This window comes from Orycteropus afer, unplaced genomic scaffold (genome assembly GCF_000298275.1).
Source record: "Orycteropus afer afer isolate SDZICR_OR568_19922 unplaced genomic scaffold, OryAfe1.0 scaffold00252, whole genome shotgun sequence".
Classification (NCBI taxonomy): domain Eukaryota; kingdom Metazoa; phylum Chordata; class Mammalia; order Tubulidentata; family Orycteropodidae; genus Orycteropus; species Orycteropus afer.
This window is the reverse complement of record NW_006921839.1, coordinates 1470033-1487201: the sequence shown is the minus strand read 5'-3', so window position 1 is coordinate 1487201 and position 17169 is coordinate 1470033. Positions and strand designations below refer to the sequence as shown.

General features: G+C 38.3%; 1 protein-coding gene across 1 annotated transcript in view; it reads right to left on the bottom strand.

Annotated features, from left to right (window-relative positions):
• Positions 1-631: 631 nt before the first annotated feature.
• COPS5 (COP9 signalosome subunit 5) overlaps positions 632-17169 on the bottom strand; it is a 50735-nt gene continuing 34197 nt past the window's right edge. Inside the window, exons 7-8 of the mRNA XM_007949716.2 lie at positions 5781-5929; positions 632-716 (exon numbers count right to left, since the gene is read on the bottom strand). Coding sequence (XP_007947907.1) covers positions 632-716; positions 5781-5929 — 234 coding nt within the window. The remainder of the gene's footprint in view (positions 717-5780; positions 5930-17169) is intronic.

Here is a 17169-nt window from a genome sequence, read left to right as displayed (position 1 = left end):
GTGTGGCCACTGCAGTGAATTATCGAACCCAGGAGTGAGGTGGTGGGTGCTTTGCGAGGAACGGTTGGTGAAAGGGCTGGAGGGAGGCAGCATGTCTGGCCTTGCACGAATAGGCCTTGGGCTACTGATAATGATTCTGTCTTCCTCTTGTGGGGTTAGAGGAGGTCAGGAGATGTGGCCTCCCTGCCCTTTTAGCACCTGGTTACCACTGGTGAATATCTGAATGACTAGATACTCTGTGTTAATCAATAATAACTTATTTGATTTTAAGGAATATAATTCATAGTATGACTTGATTAATGTTTCATAGGACATAAAAATATGATGTTAAATGCTCAAATTCTTTGACTCATTTAGTTGGGAAGACTTTAAAAAACAGAAAGATTCTAATAAATATTACTTTGTCTCATGTTCAAGAATGTTAAAGGATACAAGAAAAATAATGCAAATCTCCCATAAAACAACAAAAGGACATTTTCATTTTAAAGTGCTTTATTACAGGCTGTTAACATTCACATCACTTCAGAGCACCTTATACTTCTAATCAGATTTCTGGTAACTGATTTTAAAGTTCTACTTCAGTAGTTTTCTCCTACTGGCTTTCAGGCAAAAGTATTTACTCAGGGATTGTTTAAGAGACGTTAATTTGATTAAATAGTTTATCCTTAATAACCTGAGACATCAATCCATGGATAGCTTCTATGGTCGTTTTACAGCTGGAAAGAAAAAACAGAACATTACATAATGTCATGAATTGAAAATGGTTTTAAATGTGTTCATTCTACCTCCCTCCCACTGTCCATTCTTACATCCTACCCAAATAATGATTTCTGGTTCTGTTTGTACTCCCCAAGCCACACCAATCTGAAGTTTTCTCCTGTGATTTTTTTTAGCCTTCTATCTTTTGGTCATTTCACTACTTACTAGAACTTTCACAGGAGAACGTGAATTACACTCACTGCCGTTGAGTTGATTCTGACTCATAGGGACCCTATAAGACACAGTAGAACTGCCCCATAAGGTTTCCATGGCTCTACTCTTTATAGAACAGACTGCTACAACTTGCTCTTGTGGAGTGGTTAGAACCACTGACCTTTTGGTTAGCAGCTGAGCACTCAACCACTGCACCAGTAAGTCTCCTTAAAATTTGACAGACTAATTTTGTTTTTGCTAAAGGCACTTGACAGCTAACCAGAAGGCTGGTGGTTCAAATCCACCAGCAACTCCTCGGAAGGAAGATGGGGCAATCTACTTCCGTAGTGATACTGCCTCGGAAACCCAAGGAGGGGTCGCTATGAGTCGAGTCCGACTCGACGGCACATAACAACAACAACAATTTTGTTACTTGTCAGCAGCTTTGGGAAAAATTTAGAAAGTGAGAGAAATTACACATAATTCATAATGATAGATTTCAGTATTACCTTAAAATCTGCTATTCCTTATTGTTTATTACTTAGAATAACTGAAAAAAAATGTAAAGAAACTATTTTTTTTCTGTCAAAGCTAGGTTTGCGGGCAAAGGATTTAAATGCTGAATTGACAAAAAGTAAAAAGAAAAGAAAAAACGAAAGGTTCACCTATATTCAGAAAAGAAAAAAGGAACTTTCTCTGTGGTATTTGCCTTCCTACTTTTCTTCCTATATTGGAGACATCCCCATAATGAAATTTTTGCTATATAAAAAATTGAGATGTAAATGTAGATAAAATGACCAATTACAGGTAGAAAGACATATATATGGACTTAAAAACAGAGTCAAGTATTAAAAAAAAAAAAAAAAAAATGGCCCAGTGTCAAAATATAATTTTTATCTGTAACACTAGTTCTTCCTTGAAGAATCCATGCAGAAGAAAGGAATGAGATGACCTCCTAGTCCAGGATCTACTTCTCTTCTCCCTTCTCTTTCCTATGGACCAATCCAGTGTTTCTTAAAATGGAAACCAATATATCAGTTTATACAGATATCACCATGGTCTTTCCAGATCTCTGTCCCTAATTATCATATTAAAACTCAAGTTATTGTGAAAGTAAATGCTATTCGATAGTCTTTTGAACCCTGTATAGTCTTCACAACTTAAGGGCCACAAAATTATTTCATAAGTTATTAGATAACATATCCCAAGGTAGTTCTGAACAAATTCTTTGGTAGTGATATTTGATACTAAATTACTGCATAAAAGATAACTTCAGAAGACTAATTTAAGAGAGATACAGTCATTCCTGTTAGGGACTGAAAGCTTTATAAAAATTTAAAATTTGATAAATTTAAGAAATCTTAATTAAGCCAAGATAATTAGGTTAGAATAGGTTAGGGCATCTTTTTCCAAGGATTTTTTTTTTTTTTAAATCCAGTGGCAGACTGATTTTTTTTCTGTTACACTTTTCTAGCTGAATCTAGAAAAGGCAACTAGGTGTGTTCATAAGACTATCTATTTCTTTGATCTTTGATTAAGTCTTTAATATTTTTACCTAATGTCTCCTAAATTTTTTTTTTTGCTTTTGTTTTTATTGAGATATCATTCCTATAGCATAAAATTAACAATTTTAAAGTATACTCTTCAGTGCTTTTAGTGTATTCACTATGTTGGCTGACCATCTCCATGATCTAATTCCAGAACATTTTCATTTTTCCCAAAAGAAATCCCATGCCTACTAACAGTCAGTCCAATTCTCCCCTCCCTCTATTCCCTGGCAACCACTCATCTACTTTCTCTATTGATGGATTTACCTATTCTGGATATTTCATATAAATGGAATCCTTCAATATGTCGCATTTTGTATTTGGCTTCTTTCACTTAGAAGAGTATTGACTTGTTAAGAAACTGCCTAACCATTTTACATTTACATCAGCAGTTTAAAAGAATTCCATTTTCTGTGGGTATTTTTTTTTTAATGCATTTTATATACAGCAAAATACACAAAACTAAAGTGACATGGGTCAATGCAATTTTTTTTGGGGGGGGGCAGTGTTCTCTCCCTTCCCCTCTCACCCCTGGCAACCAACAAAGAAAGTTTCCCCCCATATATAAACCTTTCCTTGACCCTCCACAGCAACCAACTAATACTATATTTGTCCTTCTGTGATAGACTTATGTCACTCAGCATAATGTCCTCCAAGTTCATCCACATTATGCGGTGTGTTGCAGACTCTACATTATTCTTTAGTGCTGCATAGCATTCCATTATGTATATGTACCACAGTTTGGTCATCCACTCTTTCGCAATAAATCTTAGAAATAAGTCCCTTGCCAGATATGTAATTATCAGCAAATACGAATTTGATGCTGTCATTTTTTTCATGTGCTTTTTCATTGTGTCCATTTCCTTGTTCCATATAATTCTCTATGCTAAGCTCGTTTTGTTTGTGAATCATGTTATCTCTTCCTTCATTGCTATTGTTTTAGTATTTGCTGAATATTTATGCTGGTCCTCTTTTTTATTTTGATATGAAGGTTTATCATTTTTCTTTGAGGCTACCCTGTGATTTATAGTTTTCTTCCTAAGTGTAGAACAGCCATTCTATCTTGTTGTTGTCTTGACTTCCCCACCATCTAGAAGTTCTGTAACAAAACAGATTTTTTTTCCTCTTTTTGGTTTGTAGTTGTCCTCATTTGTCGGTTGGTGTCTCTGGTTCCCTGTTTACTATCTTGTAGGCTTATTTACTTTGGATACTTCCATAGCTGGGTTGGTTTCTGGGTTATATCATCATGTGTGTTAATGGCCAGTTGTTGTTGGCTGTTGTTGCTTCTCTGTCCAAAGGGCTCCCTTTAGCATCTTTTGTAAGGTTGGTCTGGTTTTAACAAATTCCCTTAATTTCTGCTTATCTGGAAATATCCTAATTTCACCATCATTTGAGGAATAGTTTTGCTGGGCACATAATTTTTGGGTGGAAATTCTTCTCTTTCGGTGTTTTATATATACCATCCCACTGTCTTCTCACCTGCATGGTTCCTATTGAGAAATCTGAGCTTAGTCTTATTGGTTGCCCCTTGTAGGTAACTTTTTGTTCTTCCCGTGCTGTTCTCATGATCCTTTGTTTTTGGTTTTGGTAAGCTTAATGATATGTCTTAGTGATTTTCTTTTGGGGTCTATCCTGTTTGGGGTTCATTGGACTTCCTGAATGGATATATTCTCATCTTTCATCATACCAGAAAAATTATCTTCCAACAAATCTTTGACAGTTTTCTCTGTGGTTTTATTTCTCTTCCTGTTCTGGAATCCAATGACACATAGGTTATTCCTTTTGATGGTATCCCACATGAACCTCAGGCTTTCTTCATTTTGTTTTGATCTCTTTTCTGATTTATCCCTTTCCAAAGAAGTGTTCAGGTATTTGCCTTCAATCTGCCTAATTCTGTCTTCCATTGATTCAATTCTGCTCCTTTGCCCATTTAATGTCTTACCTATTTCTGAAAATTTAGTATTAATTTTCTGGATTTCTGTGTGTAGATTTTGTATCATTTCTATTTTTCATTTATTTTGTCATTTTGTTCTTGTATTGTCTTTCAAAATTGTTCTAGGGTTTGCTTTGTGTTTTCCTCGATATGTCTCTCAATTCTTTGAAGAAACGCTAAATATAATTCTTTCGAATTCCTTATTAGGGAGTTCCAATGCTGCATCCTCGTCAGGGATGTGTTTTGGGTCTGTATCCTGGTCCCTTGTTCCTCCTGCTTTATCTTGCTTCTTTGTGTGGACTGTGATGCTTTGTTGCTCCGAGGCATTGTGACATTTTTGTGTTTATATTTAATGGGTGATCGTATGTTGGAGTGTCTTGCCCATGACTTTCGTTTCGTTTTGTTTGTATATTATCTATGCAAGCAGGGTACTGTGCTCCTCTATTAGCTAGTTGACAGCACTTATACACTCACCACCTGTCTCCTTTCCTGTTGTCAGCTTCTTGTATGTCCCTACCAACCTTGCAAACAAAGCTCATTCTTAGGTCCCTGGAATCCAAATGAGAATGCTATCATTTGAAAATCCAAAATGGTTGCCAATTGTAAAGATTCAAAATGGCTGTGCCCTTGTTACTTTAAATATCCAAAATGGCCGCAGCTTGTAAACATTAAAAATGGCTGCACCCTTGGTCACTTTAAATATCCAAAATGGCTGTCACTTGTAAACATTCAAAATGGCTATGCCCTCGGTCACTTTAAATATCTAAAAATGGCTGCTATGTATAAACGATCAAAATGGCTGCGTCCCCCAAACAGCAGAAAGTCAACAACTCAGGTTGTCTCCCTCTTTGCTATTACCCTTCCTAGTCATAGGCCACCCGCACAGTTATCCCTGCAGCCCTTGGTGACCAGGGTTGACCTTTAGGTCAATTCTCAGGTACCAACACCACTTGGAAATATTCAGGCTCTTGGTCCTGTCAGAGTAGCTGACAGTGTGCAGCTCCGACCATCTCTGTACTCACTGTTTTCGTTCAGGTTTTTCCACTAGTTGGTGCCTAATCCACTTTTGTATAGTTCCTTTCAAAGCTCAGGGCTCCAGGATTATCTTCTGTATCTCTGTCAATTGGTTTTTCTTTTCTTTTTGAAGAGGGTCTGTGTTGCTTGTCTGCCTATTCCTCCATCTTACCAGAAGTCTCCTCTAAATTTTCAAAATTAAAGTCTGCATTTGACAACTCTTAAAGGCCCCCAAAAATTAACATTTAAGCACCATTCTCACTAACTTATAACTAAGCCGAACCATGAGGTATTTGATTCCTTCTATTATTTGCAAATTTTGGAAGAAAAAAGGAAAAGAATTAGGGGCAAGAATCTGATAGATTTACTCTCACCTGTCTCGCGTAGCTTTGGCAAGTTTGTCTTCTGACTTTCGGTCATGTGTTTCTAAACCCAGCATAAAACTCCCTCGTCCCAGCTGGGCTTCTGACTGCTCCAACTTTTCAGACAAATCAAAGACTTGACCTGTGGTGTAGTCTGCATTCTGTAGAGAAAATGGTATTGTGTCAATATTTATCTATCCATTACTACACAGGCCTACATTAAAAAAAGCTGATTATTTTAAATAAATTAATTTTTGTAGAGCACTTCATTTTTGAAGAAGTCTACCATGCAATCTGAATGACCAGTAAGGTAAAAAGTCAAACTTCACCTGCAAAAACTGATTCCAAAGTTCAAGCAGTTCAAGTGCAGATTTTTCCCCACTTTTATAATTTTCAGATAAAATTTGGAATTTTTCTTTTTAACTGCTTAAATCTAATACTTGTTATCCCAGGAGACTTTAACTCTGCTGTAGATTAGTTGTGAGGCTGGGAAAGCTCCTTTACTGCTCTGGACTACCAAGTTCTTCAGGAAAAAGGGGTGTATGTATGGTCATCTCTACTTTAATGCTATTGTGACCATTAAATGAAGTAATGGGTATAAACAAAGCTCTTAGGACCATCCATGGCACCTAGTAATGTCGAATAATTATTAGCTAATTTTGCTATTGGGAGCTCTGGTAGCATAGTGGCTAAGGCACTTGACTGCTAACCAGAAGGCTGGTGGTTCAAACCCATCAGCCACTCCTCGGAAGGAAGGTTGGGCAATCTACTTCCGTAGTGATACTGCCTCGAAAACCCAAGGAGGGGTCGCTATGAGTCAGGGCTGACTCGATGGCACATAACAACAACAACAACAACAACAACAATTTTGCTATTATTCTTGTTGAACTTTTAGAATTAGCACAAAGGACAATATTTTAAAGAGTAACTTACATTTGGTGAAATGAATCATACATACAACTTTGTAATTTGCCCTTTTGATTTAATAATATATTGTCAGCATTTTTCTATATTATTACTATATAAACAACAACAAAAAAACAAAACAACTCTGCCATCCAGTTGATCCTGATTGATAACGACCCTTCCTTGAGTTTCTAAAGCAGTATCTCTACGGAAGGAGATTGCACAATCTTCCTTCCAAGGAGTGGCTGGTGGGTTTGAACCAACAGCATTCTGGTTAGTAGTCAAGTGCCTTAGGCACTAGGCCACCAGAGGTCCTTATTACTATATACTCACTGCCACTGAGTTGATTCTGACTCAGAGTGATCCCCATTGGGTTTCTGAGGCAGTAAATCCTTATGGGAGTAGACTGCCCCATCTTCTGCTGAATGAATGGCTGGTGGGTTTGAATCAACAACCTTCTGGTTAGCAGTCAAATACTTTAGGCATTATGTCACTGGAGCTCCTTATATTATTACTATATAGAAAATACATTTCTATATATTATTTATAGAAAGAAAATTTTAATAGTTACTTATGCTCATTTAACTGTGATTTTTTTTAAAAAAGGTTTTATGGGGTACAATTTTCTTAAATTTTGTAGTCTAAAAAAAAATTTTCTTTTTTTTACAAAGATAGCTATGAAGTATGTATTGTATTTCTTTCCCAAGTCTTCAGCAAAAGAGACCAAAACCAAACCCACTGCCATCGAGTCAAGAGTAGAACTGCCCCAGAGGGTTTCCAAGGCTGTACACACCTTTACAGAAGTAGTTTGCCTCATCTTCCTCCCATGGAGCTGCTGATGGGTTTGAACTGCCAACCTTCTGGTTAGCAGCCAAATGCCTTACCCACTACACCCAAGACCTCCTTTTATAAACTTATAATAGTTTTAAAGGAAGCAATTACATTAAATTTTTCTGAATTTGAATGGCTTAAGGCATCAATAAAATTTATTCCCATCTAATTGGAAAAAACCTTCAAGTTTATAGACTACTTCAATTATTACATGTAAGCCATAATACTGTAGGTTAGTAGAAACAGTTATATTATTAGGATGAAAATAAAACATATCCAAATACATTTCAAAGGCACAGAGAATGAATATAGGGATCTAATTTTCTTAAATGAGAGAATAACTTTTTCTGATAGCTTTAAGTTAAGGCTATAATTAACTGCTGTAGTAAGGAAAGAGATGAAGCAGATATAAATTGATATATTCTTTTCTTAAAATGCTACAAAGTACAACATATAATATCCATATATGAAATCACATTTTTCCCTTTTTCTGTGGAGATATTATGCTGGAAAAATGTAATTTAACCTTTTGTCTATTAATGTTCTTAATTTATGTATTACTGGAATTCAGAAGGAACCACAGGACTGAGTAGATAAAACTGTTTGCCCCTATACTAAGGTTCAGATTACTATGGTCTTAACAATGTTTTTCTCCCCTTGCCATCAGGTGTTACTTCTTGCTGGTAACAGTATACTTGCCTCTAAGGTAGTAACACACACCAAGCAGCATAAATATTCAGCAGTGTCTGGCACACCGGAAGTACTTAAAAAATGTTAGATATTATGATCACTCTCCTCCCTGCTGATCTGCTACTTCTGATTGTTGTGGGCAGGAAATATGAAGAGAGAGCTTACAGACTTGTGTTTAAAATCAGAGTAAATAGGCTCAAGTAGGGCCTTTTCCTATGAGTACAATGCACCAAATAAAAATAATAATCATTCATTGACACTTTATGATAAGCTAGGCATTTGGCTCATTGTTTTATAGAAAGTATTTCATTCAATAGTGCCTTAGTTAAGCACTTGGCTGCTAACCGAAAGGCTGGCTATTCAAATCCACCCAGTGGCTCTATGGGACAAAGATGTGGCAGTCTGGTCCCATAAAGATATATAGCGTTGGAAACCCTATGGGGCAGTTCTGCTCTGTTCTACAGAGTTGCTATGACTCGGAATCCACTCAGTGGCAACAGGTACTTAACAAAGAACATAGCATTATCACCCTCTTACACCTAAGAAAAGCCTTAAACTAAACTCACTGCCGTTGAGTTGGATCTGACTCATAGTGACCCCTCCCTTGGTTTTCTGAGGTGGTATCACTGTGGAAGTAGATTGCCCAATCTTCCTTCCAGAGTGGCTGGTGGGTTTGAACCGCCAACCTTCTGGTTAGCAGTCAAATGCCTCAGGCACATTAAATACCTTTTTGAAAGTCACACACAGCTAGTAAAGTGACAGAGGTGTTTCCAAACCCAATTTATTTTATTCTAAACCCCAGAGTTTTAATCACCATGTTATACTGCACTACATAAAACGACCTTTTAAAAAAAAAATTTCACCACAACTATATATTCCGTATTCTTCATCAACACTATAGTTCAAATCCATCATTTCTTCTTCTGTCTTCCTTTTTCATTATCCAGTTTCCTTTTTTCACTTTGCATGCGTGTTTGCATGCATTTGAGGCAGGTGAAAAGACCACGGCTTGGGTCAGGCATACCTGAGTCATCAAACAACATCTTTGCTTTTTTAAAACTTTAAAGAGGTCTTTTGCCACAAATTTGCCCTATGCTATATGTCATTTGACTTGACTACTGCTTCTGTGGATGGGATCGTTGGTCTAACTAGAATGAAATTGTTGGCAACTTCAATTATTTTTCTCCATCATATCAGATGCTAATATTCCATTGATTATGTGTATTGCAAATATCTTTTCCCAGACTGGTGCTTGTATTTTCTCCTTTGTTAATTAGTTTCTTTCTAATGGTGTGTTCTAAAGAACAGAAGCCTTACCATTTTTAAAATTTTATTTTGTTGTTGTTGAGAATATACACAACGAAACATACACCAATAGTTTCTACGTGTACCATTCAGCGGCACTGATTACATTCTTTGAGTTGTACAACCATTCTCACCCTCTTTTTCTGAGTTGTTCCTCACCCGTGAACATAAATTCACTGCCCCCAACAGTTCCTATCTAATCTTTAAAGTTGCTGTTGTAACTTCGATCCTATATAGTTCTTAAGTGTAATATTCGAGGCAGACTTTTTTTTACTAGTTAATCTAAACTATTGTTTAGTTTTAAGACTTCAGAGAGATATTTTTGGTTTACGTTTTAAAGGTTATTTCAGAGCAATCGTTTCAAGGGTTCTTCCAGCCACTAAGGCTCCAGAAAGACTGGAGTACATGAGAATTTGAAATTCTTTTCTGACTTTTGCTTCTCTTGATCAGGATTCTTCTATGGCATTTTTAATCACAATATTCAGTAATGATAGCTGGGCACTATCCAGTTCTTCTGGTCTCGTGGCAAAGGAGACAGTTGTTCATGGGGGCAATTAGCTATACATTCCATATCCTCTTTCTATTCCTGACTCTCCTCCTTTCTCTGTTGCTTCAGGAGTCCAACCGGACTCACAGCGACCCCTCCTTGGGTTTCCGAGGCAGTATCACTACGGAAGTAGATTGCCCCATCTTCCTTCCAAGGAGTGGCTGGTGGGTTTGAACTGCCAGCCTTCTGGTTAGCAGTCAAGTGCCTTAGCCACCTTGGAAACCCAAGGAGGGGTCGCTATGAGTCAGGTCCGACTTGATGGCACATAACAACAACAACATACATTTTTGGGGGGAGCTTTGATGGCATAGTGCCTAAGGCATCTGATGGCTAACCAGAAAACTAGTTCAAACCCACCAGCCACTCCTTGGAAGGAAGATTGAGCAATCTACTTCCATAGTGATACTGCCTCGGAAACCCAAGGAGGGGTCGCTGTGAGTCAGATCCGACTTGATGGTATTGAGTTTGGTTTTTTTGGTATACATTTCCTTTTTCTTGTCTTTTCATATAATTGAGATCACACAACATTTGTTCTTTTGTGACTGATTTATTTCATTTAGCATAATGTTTCAAGCTCCATCAATATTGCAGCAATGTCAAGACTTCATTTCTTCTATTGGCTTAGCAGTATTCCATTGTATGTATGTACCACATTTTGTTTATCCATTCATCTGTGGTGTTTTTTTGTTTTTAAATTGTGATTTGGATGAAACTTTACAGGGCAAATTGGTTTTGCATTCAGCAATCCATACAGATTCTGTTTTGTGACATTTACTGCAATCCCCACATTGTAATAGCATTCTTCCTACTTCCTCCCTGCCCCAATCCCTGCCCTTCATCCTTCCATCCCATCCCCTCCCACCTTCCTAGCTCTATCCCTGGGCAAATGCTGTTCTGTTGATCTCATATGCTTTACTGTTCTAATGAGTGCATGCCCTCCTGATATTACTGTTGACTTTATAGGCCTGCCTATCATTAGGCTGACAGTTGAATCACTGGGCACAGGTTCATTTCCTAGCTTGAAGTGTGTGGAAGGGCCATAGTCTCGGGGGTTCCACCAGTCCTTATCAGACAAGCAAGCCTGGACTGTTTTATGATTTTTAATTTTGTTCCACCTTTTCCCCTACTATATTGGGGATCTCTTAATTCTATCCCTTATCCATTTCTCTGTGGATGGGCATTTAGTTGGTTTCCATCTGTTTGGTTATTGTGAATAGTGCTGCAATGAATATTGGTATAAATGTCTCTGTTTTCAAGTCTTTTGGGTATATACCTAGGAATGTAATTGCTGGTTCATATGGTAGTCCAATTTTTAGTTTTGTAAGGAGCTGCTACCAGAACCCTTACTTTTTAAATGTAGTCAACTCTATCAATATTTTGTTCATATTTTGTTTTTTTGTGACTTACTTAGAACTCTTTCCCTATCCTAATTTCAAGAGAAATACCAATAGTTTCTTCTAAAAGTATGAAAACTTTGCTTTGCATATTTCAGATTTATCTAGAATTGATTTTGTAGTGAGTGAAATAGGATTCTTTGTGGAGAACCAATTTTCTTAGCACCACATGCATGGATCTCTTCAATTTATTTATATAGCCATCCCTAGTTCAACATCCACCACTCGTCAGTCAGTTTGTAGTACTATGGTGGCTTGCTTGTTGCTGTGATGCTGGAAGCTACGCCACTGGTATTTAGAATATCAGCAGGGTCACCCATGGTGGACAGGTCTCAGCGGAGTTTCTAGACTAAGACAGACTGGGAAGGACGGGGCCATCCAGTTATAAAAATATTGGCCACTGAAAACATTATAAATAGCAGTGAATTATTATCTGATATAGTGCTGGAAGATGAGTCCCTGAGGTCCGTAACCAAAAACCACACCAAACTCACCACCATTGAGTCAATTCCGACTCATAGCAACCCCTATTGGGTTTCTGAGGTGGTAAATCTTTAGGGAAGTAGACCACCCCATTTTCCTTCCATGGCGCAGCTGGTGGGTTTGAACCACCAACCTGGTTAGTAGTCAATGCCTTAGGTACTATACCACCAGAACTCTTGATTGAGGTTGGAAGTCACTTAAAATACAACTGGGGAAGAGTTGCCTCCTCAAAGTTTAGTCAATCTTAATGATGTGGATATGGTAAAGCTTTCAGGACGTTCATTTGCTAATGTAGCATGATTCAAAATGGGAAGAAATAACTGCAAACATTCATTAATAATCAGAACATGGAAGGTACAAATTATGAATCTAGGAAAACTGGAAGTTGTCAAACATGAAATGGAACCCATAATGATCAGTATTCTAAGCATTAGTGAGCTGAAATGGACTAGTATTGGCCATTTTGAATCAGATACTCATATGGTTTATTATGCTGGCAATGATAAATTGTAGAGGAAAAGCATCACATTCATTATCAAAAAGAACATTTCAAGATCTATCCTGAAGTACAGTGCTGTCAATAATAGGATAATGTCCATACACCTGCAAGGAAGACCAATTAATACTGCCATTATTCAGCTTTATGCACCAACCACTAAAGCCAATGATGAAGAAGTTGATTAATTTTACCAGCTTCTGCAGTCTGAAATTGACCAAACATGTACAAATACAATAAAAATGTATTGATAATTACTGGTGATTAGAACGTGAAAGTTAGAAACAAAGAAGAAACATTGGTAATAGGACAATATGGCCTTGGTGATAGAAATGATGCCAGAGACCACATGACAGAATTTTGCAAGACCAATAACTTATTCATTGCAAATACCTTTTTTTCAACAACATTAACAGTGACTATATACCATATGTATATTTGCCAGATGGAATACACAGGAATATAATCAACTACATTTGGGAAAAGAGGCAATGAAGAAGCTTGGTATCATCAGTCAGAACAAGGTCAGGAACTGACTGTGGAACAGACTATAAATAGCTCATATGAAAGTTCAAGTTGAAGCTGAAGAAAATGAAAACAAGTCTATGAGAGCCAAAATATGATCTTGATTATATCCCATGTGAATTTAGAGACCATCTGAAGAACAGATTGGATATACTGAACACCAATGACCTAAGACCAGATGAGTTCTGTGATAACATCAAGAACACCATATATGAAGAAAGCAAAAGGTCATTAAAAAGACAGGAATGGTAGAAAAGACCAGAATGGATATCAAAGGAGATTCAGAAACTTGCTCTTGAAAGGAGAGTAGCCAAAGCGAATGGAAGGAATGATGAAATAAAAGAGCTGAATATTTCAATGGGTGGGTCAAGAAGACAAAGTAAAAGTATTATGATGAAATGTGCAAAGACCTGGAGTGAGAAAATCAAAAGGGAAGAATACACTTGGCATTTCTCAAGCTGAAAGAACTAAAGAAAAAATTCAAGCCTCAAATTGTAACATTGAAGGATTCTAGGAGATATATTGTGTTTCTCTGCTATTCATAAGGTTTTCTCTTGCCAATTCTTTGAGAAGTGGATGGCCTCTTCCTTCTTCCTAGTCTGTCTCAGTCTATAAGCTGCATTGAAACCTGTGTACCATGTGCAATCCTGTGAGCATTAGAGACACCAGTGGCACAGCCTCAAGCCTCCCAGCAACACACAAACCAGCACAGATGACTTTCCACACAAAAGAAGGTAGAAGGATTACACAGAGTAATTGTACCACAAAGACCTGGTCGATCTTCATCCATTTCACGAGGTGGCATATGATCAAGAACCAATGATATTGAAGGAAGAAGTTGAAGCTGCACTGAAGGAATTGGCAAAGAACAAGACACCAGGAATTGACCAAATACCCACTGAGATGTTTCAAAAAATGGATGCCTCGCAGGAGGCACTCACTTGGTTATGCCAAGAGATTTGGAAGACAGCTACCTGGCCAACTGACTAGAAGAGATCCATATTTATATCCATTCCAAAGAAAGGTGATCCCACAGAATGTGGAAATTATCGAACAATATCATTACTATCGCACACAAGTAAAATCTTACTGAAGATAATTCAAAAATGGTTGCAGCAACATATTGACAGAGAAATTCCAGAAATGCAAGCTGGATTCAGAAGAGGACAAGGAATGAGGGATATCATTGTTGATGTCAGATGGATCTTGGCTCAAAGCAAAGAATACCAGAAGGATGTTTACCTATGTTTATTGTCTATGCAAAGGCATTTGATTGTGTGGATCATAACAAATTATGGGTAACATTGAGAACAATGGGAATTCCAGAACACTTAATTGTACTCATGAGGAACCTGTACATAGATCAAGAGGCTGTCCTTCGAACAGAACAAGGGGACACTGCATCATTTAAAATCAAGACGGGGGTGTGTCAAAGTTGTATCCTTTCACTATACTTTTTCAGTCTACATGCTAAGCAAATAATCTGAGAACCTGGACTATATGAAGAGGAACGTGGTATCAGGACTGGAGGAAGAATCATTAACAACCTGCGATACACTGATGACACAACTTTGCTTGCTGAAAGTGAGGATGACTTGAAGTATTTACTGATGAAGATTGAAAACTACAGTCTGCAGTATGGATTACATCTAAATATAAAGAAAACAAAAGCGCTCACAACTAGACCTATAAGCAGCATCACGATAAACAGAGAAAAGATTGAAGTTGTCAAAGACTTCACATTGCTTGGTTCCACAATCGATGCCAATGGAAGCAGTAGTCAGGTCATCAGACGATGTATAGCACTGGGCAAATCAGCTGCAAAGGACCTCTTTCAAGTGTTGCAGAGCAAAGATGTCTCCTTGAGGACTAAGGTGCGCCTGACACAAGCCCTGGTATTTTTCAATTGCCTCATATGCATGTGAGAGCTGGGCAATGAATAAGGAAGACCAATGAAAAGCCGATACTTTTGAGTTGTGGTGCTGGCAAAGAATGCTGAAACTACCATGGACTGCTAAAAGGTCTAACAAATCTGTCCTAGAGGAAGTGTAGTTGGAATGCTCCTTGGAAGCGGGAATGGCCAGACTTTGTCTCACCTACTTTGGTCATGTTGTAAGAACAGACCAGTCCCTGGAGAAAGATGTCATGCTTGGTAAGGTGGAGGGTCAACAAAAGAGGGGAAGGCTCTCAATGAGATGACTGACACAGTGGCTGTGGCGATGGGCTCAAGTATAGCAAAGATCATGGAGCTGGCGCTGGACCAGGTAGTGTTTCATTCAGCTGTGCATAGGGTTGCTATGAGTCAGAAACGACTTGAAGGCAAGTGAGGATGATTTAAGGCACCTACTGATGAAGGTTGAAGAATACAGTCTGCAGTATGGATTACATCTCAACATAAAGAAAACAAAAATCCTCACAACTGGACCAATGAGCAGCATCACAATAAATGGAGAGAAGATTGAAGTTGTCAAAGAATTCACATTGCTTGGTTCTACAATCGATGCCAATGGAAGCAGTAGTCAGGTCATCAGACGATGTATAGCACTGGGCAAATCAGCTGCAAAGGACCTCTTTCAAGTGTTGCAGAGCAAAGATGTCTCCTTGAGGACTAAGGTGCGCCTGACACAAGCCCTGGTATTTTTCAATTGCCTCATATGCATGTGAGAGCTGGACAATGAATAAGGAAGACCGAAGAAGAGTTGATGCTTTTGAGTTGTGGTGCTGGCAAAGAATGCTGAAAGCACCGTGGACTGCTAAAAGAACTAACAGATCTGTCCTGGAGGAAGTGCAGCCAGAATGCTCCTTGGAAGCAAGAATGGCCAGACTTCATCTCACCTATTTTGGTCATGTTGTAAGAAGGGACCATTCCCTGGAGAAGGATGTCATGCTTGGTAGGGTGGAGGGTCGACGAAAGAGGGGGAGGCCTTCAAGGAGATGGATTGATACGGTGGCTGCTATGATGGGCTCAAGTATAGCAGGGATTGTGGGGCTGGTGCGGGATCGGGCAGTGTTTCGTTCTGCTGTGCATGGGGTTGCTATGAGTCGGAAACGACTCAACGGCACTTCACAACAACAACAACAACAACATGAGATATATAATTGTGCTTTGGGTGCAAATTTACAAAGCAAATTTGTTTTACATTCAACAGTTCATGCACATTTGATTTCACAGCCCTGATTATCATCCCCAACCAAAAAAAGGTGAAAGGAAAAACAGAGTCACTGTACCAAAAAGAAATGGCTGACATTCAACCATTTCAGGAGGTAGCATATGATCAAGAATCAATGGTATTGAAGGAAGAAGTCCAAGCTGCTCTGAAGGAATTGGCAATAAATAAATAAGTCTCCAGGAATTGACAGAATACCTATTGAGATGTTTCAACACATGAATGCAGCGCTGGAAGCACTCACTTTTTTATGCCAAGAAATTTGGAAGATGGCTACCTGGAAAACTGACTATAAGAGATGCGTATTCTCCCATTCCAAAGAAAGGTTATCCAATAGAATGTGGAAATCATGGAATGATATCTGTTTTGGTTACCTAGTAGTGCTCTAACAGAAATATATCATAAATGGGATGGTTTTAATAAGTAGGAGTTTACTCTTACAAATTTGGAGGATAGAAGTCCGAGTTCCAAGAGCCAGGCTCTAGGGGCTGTGTGAAAGCCCCTCAACCTTGGGCTTCAGCTCTGCCTCTTGCTCCTGGCTCACTGAAGCCAGAGGCATCTCTTTACTGTATTCTTTCACCACACTTATTCACTCTGTATGCCAAGCCAATAATCTGAGAAGCTGGGCCATATGAAGAACAACACAGCATCACATGCAGATGACATTACCTTGCTTCTGAATCAAATGAAGATGACTTGAAGCACTTACTAATGAAGATCAAAGACTACAGCCTTCAGTATGGATTACATCTCAACATAAAGAAAACAAAAATCCTTACAACTGGACCAATAAGCAGTATCATTGATAAATGGAGAAAAGACTTAAGTCAAAGATTTCCTTTTCCTTGGATCAACAATCAACACTCATGGAAGCAGCAGTCAAGAAACCAGACATCATATTCCACTGGGCAAATCTGTTGCAAAAGATATCTCTCTATGGGAGAGAGATCCAATAGATCTACTGTCTCAGGACCATAGTACTGGGGGCACCAGACTCAATTGACACAACAAAATACATAAAAGCGTTGTTCCACATCCTACATTGGTGAGTAGCGAC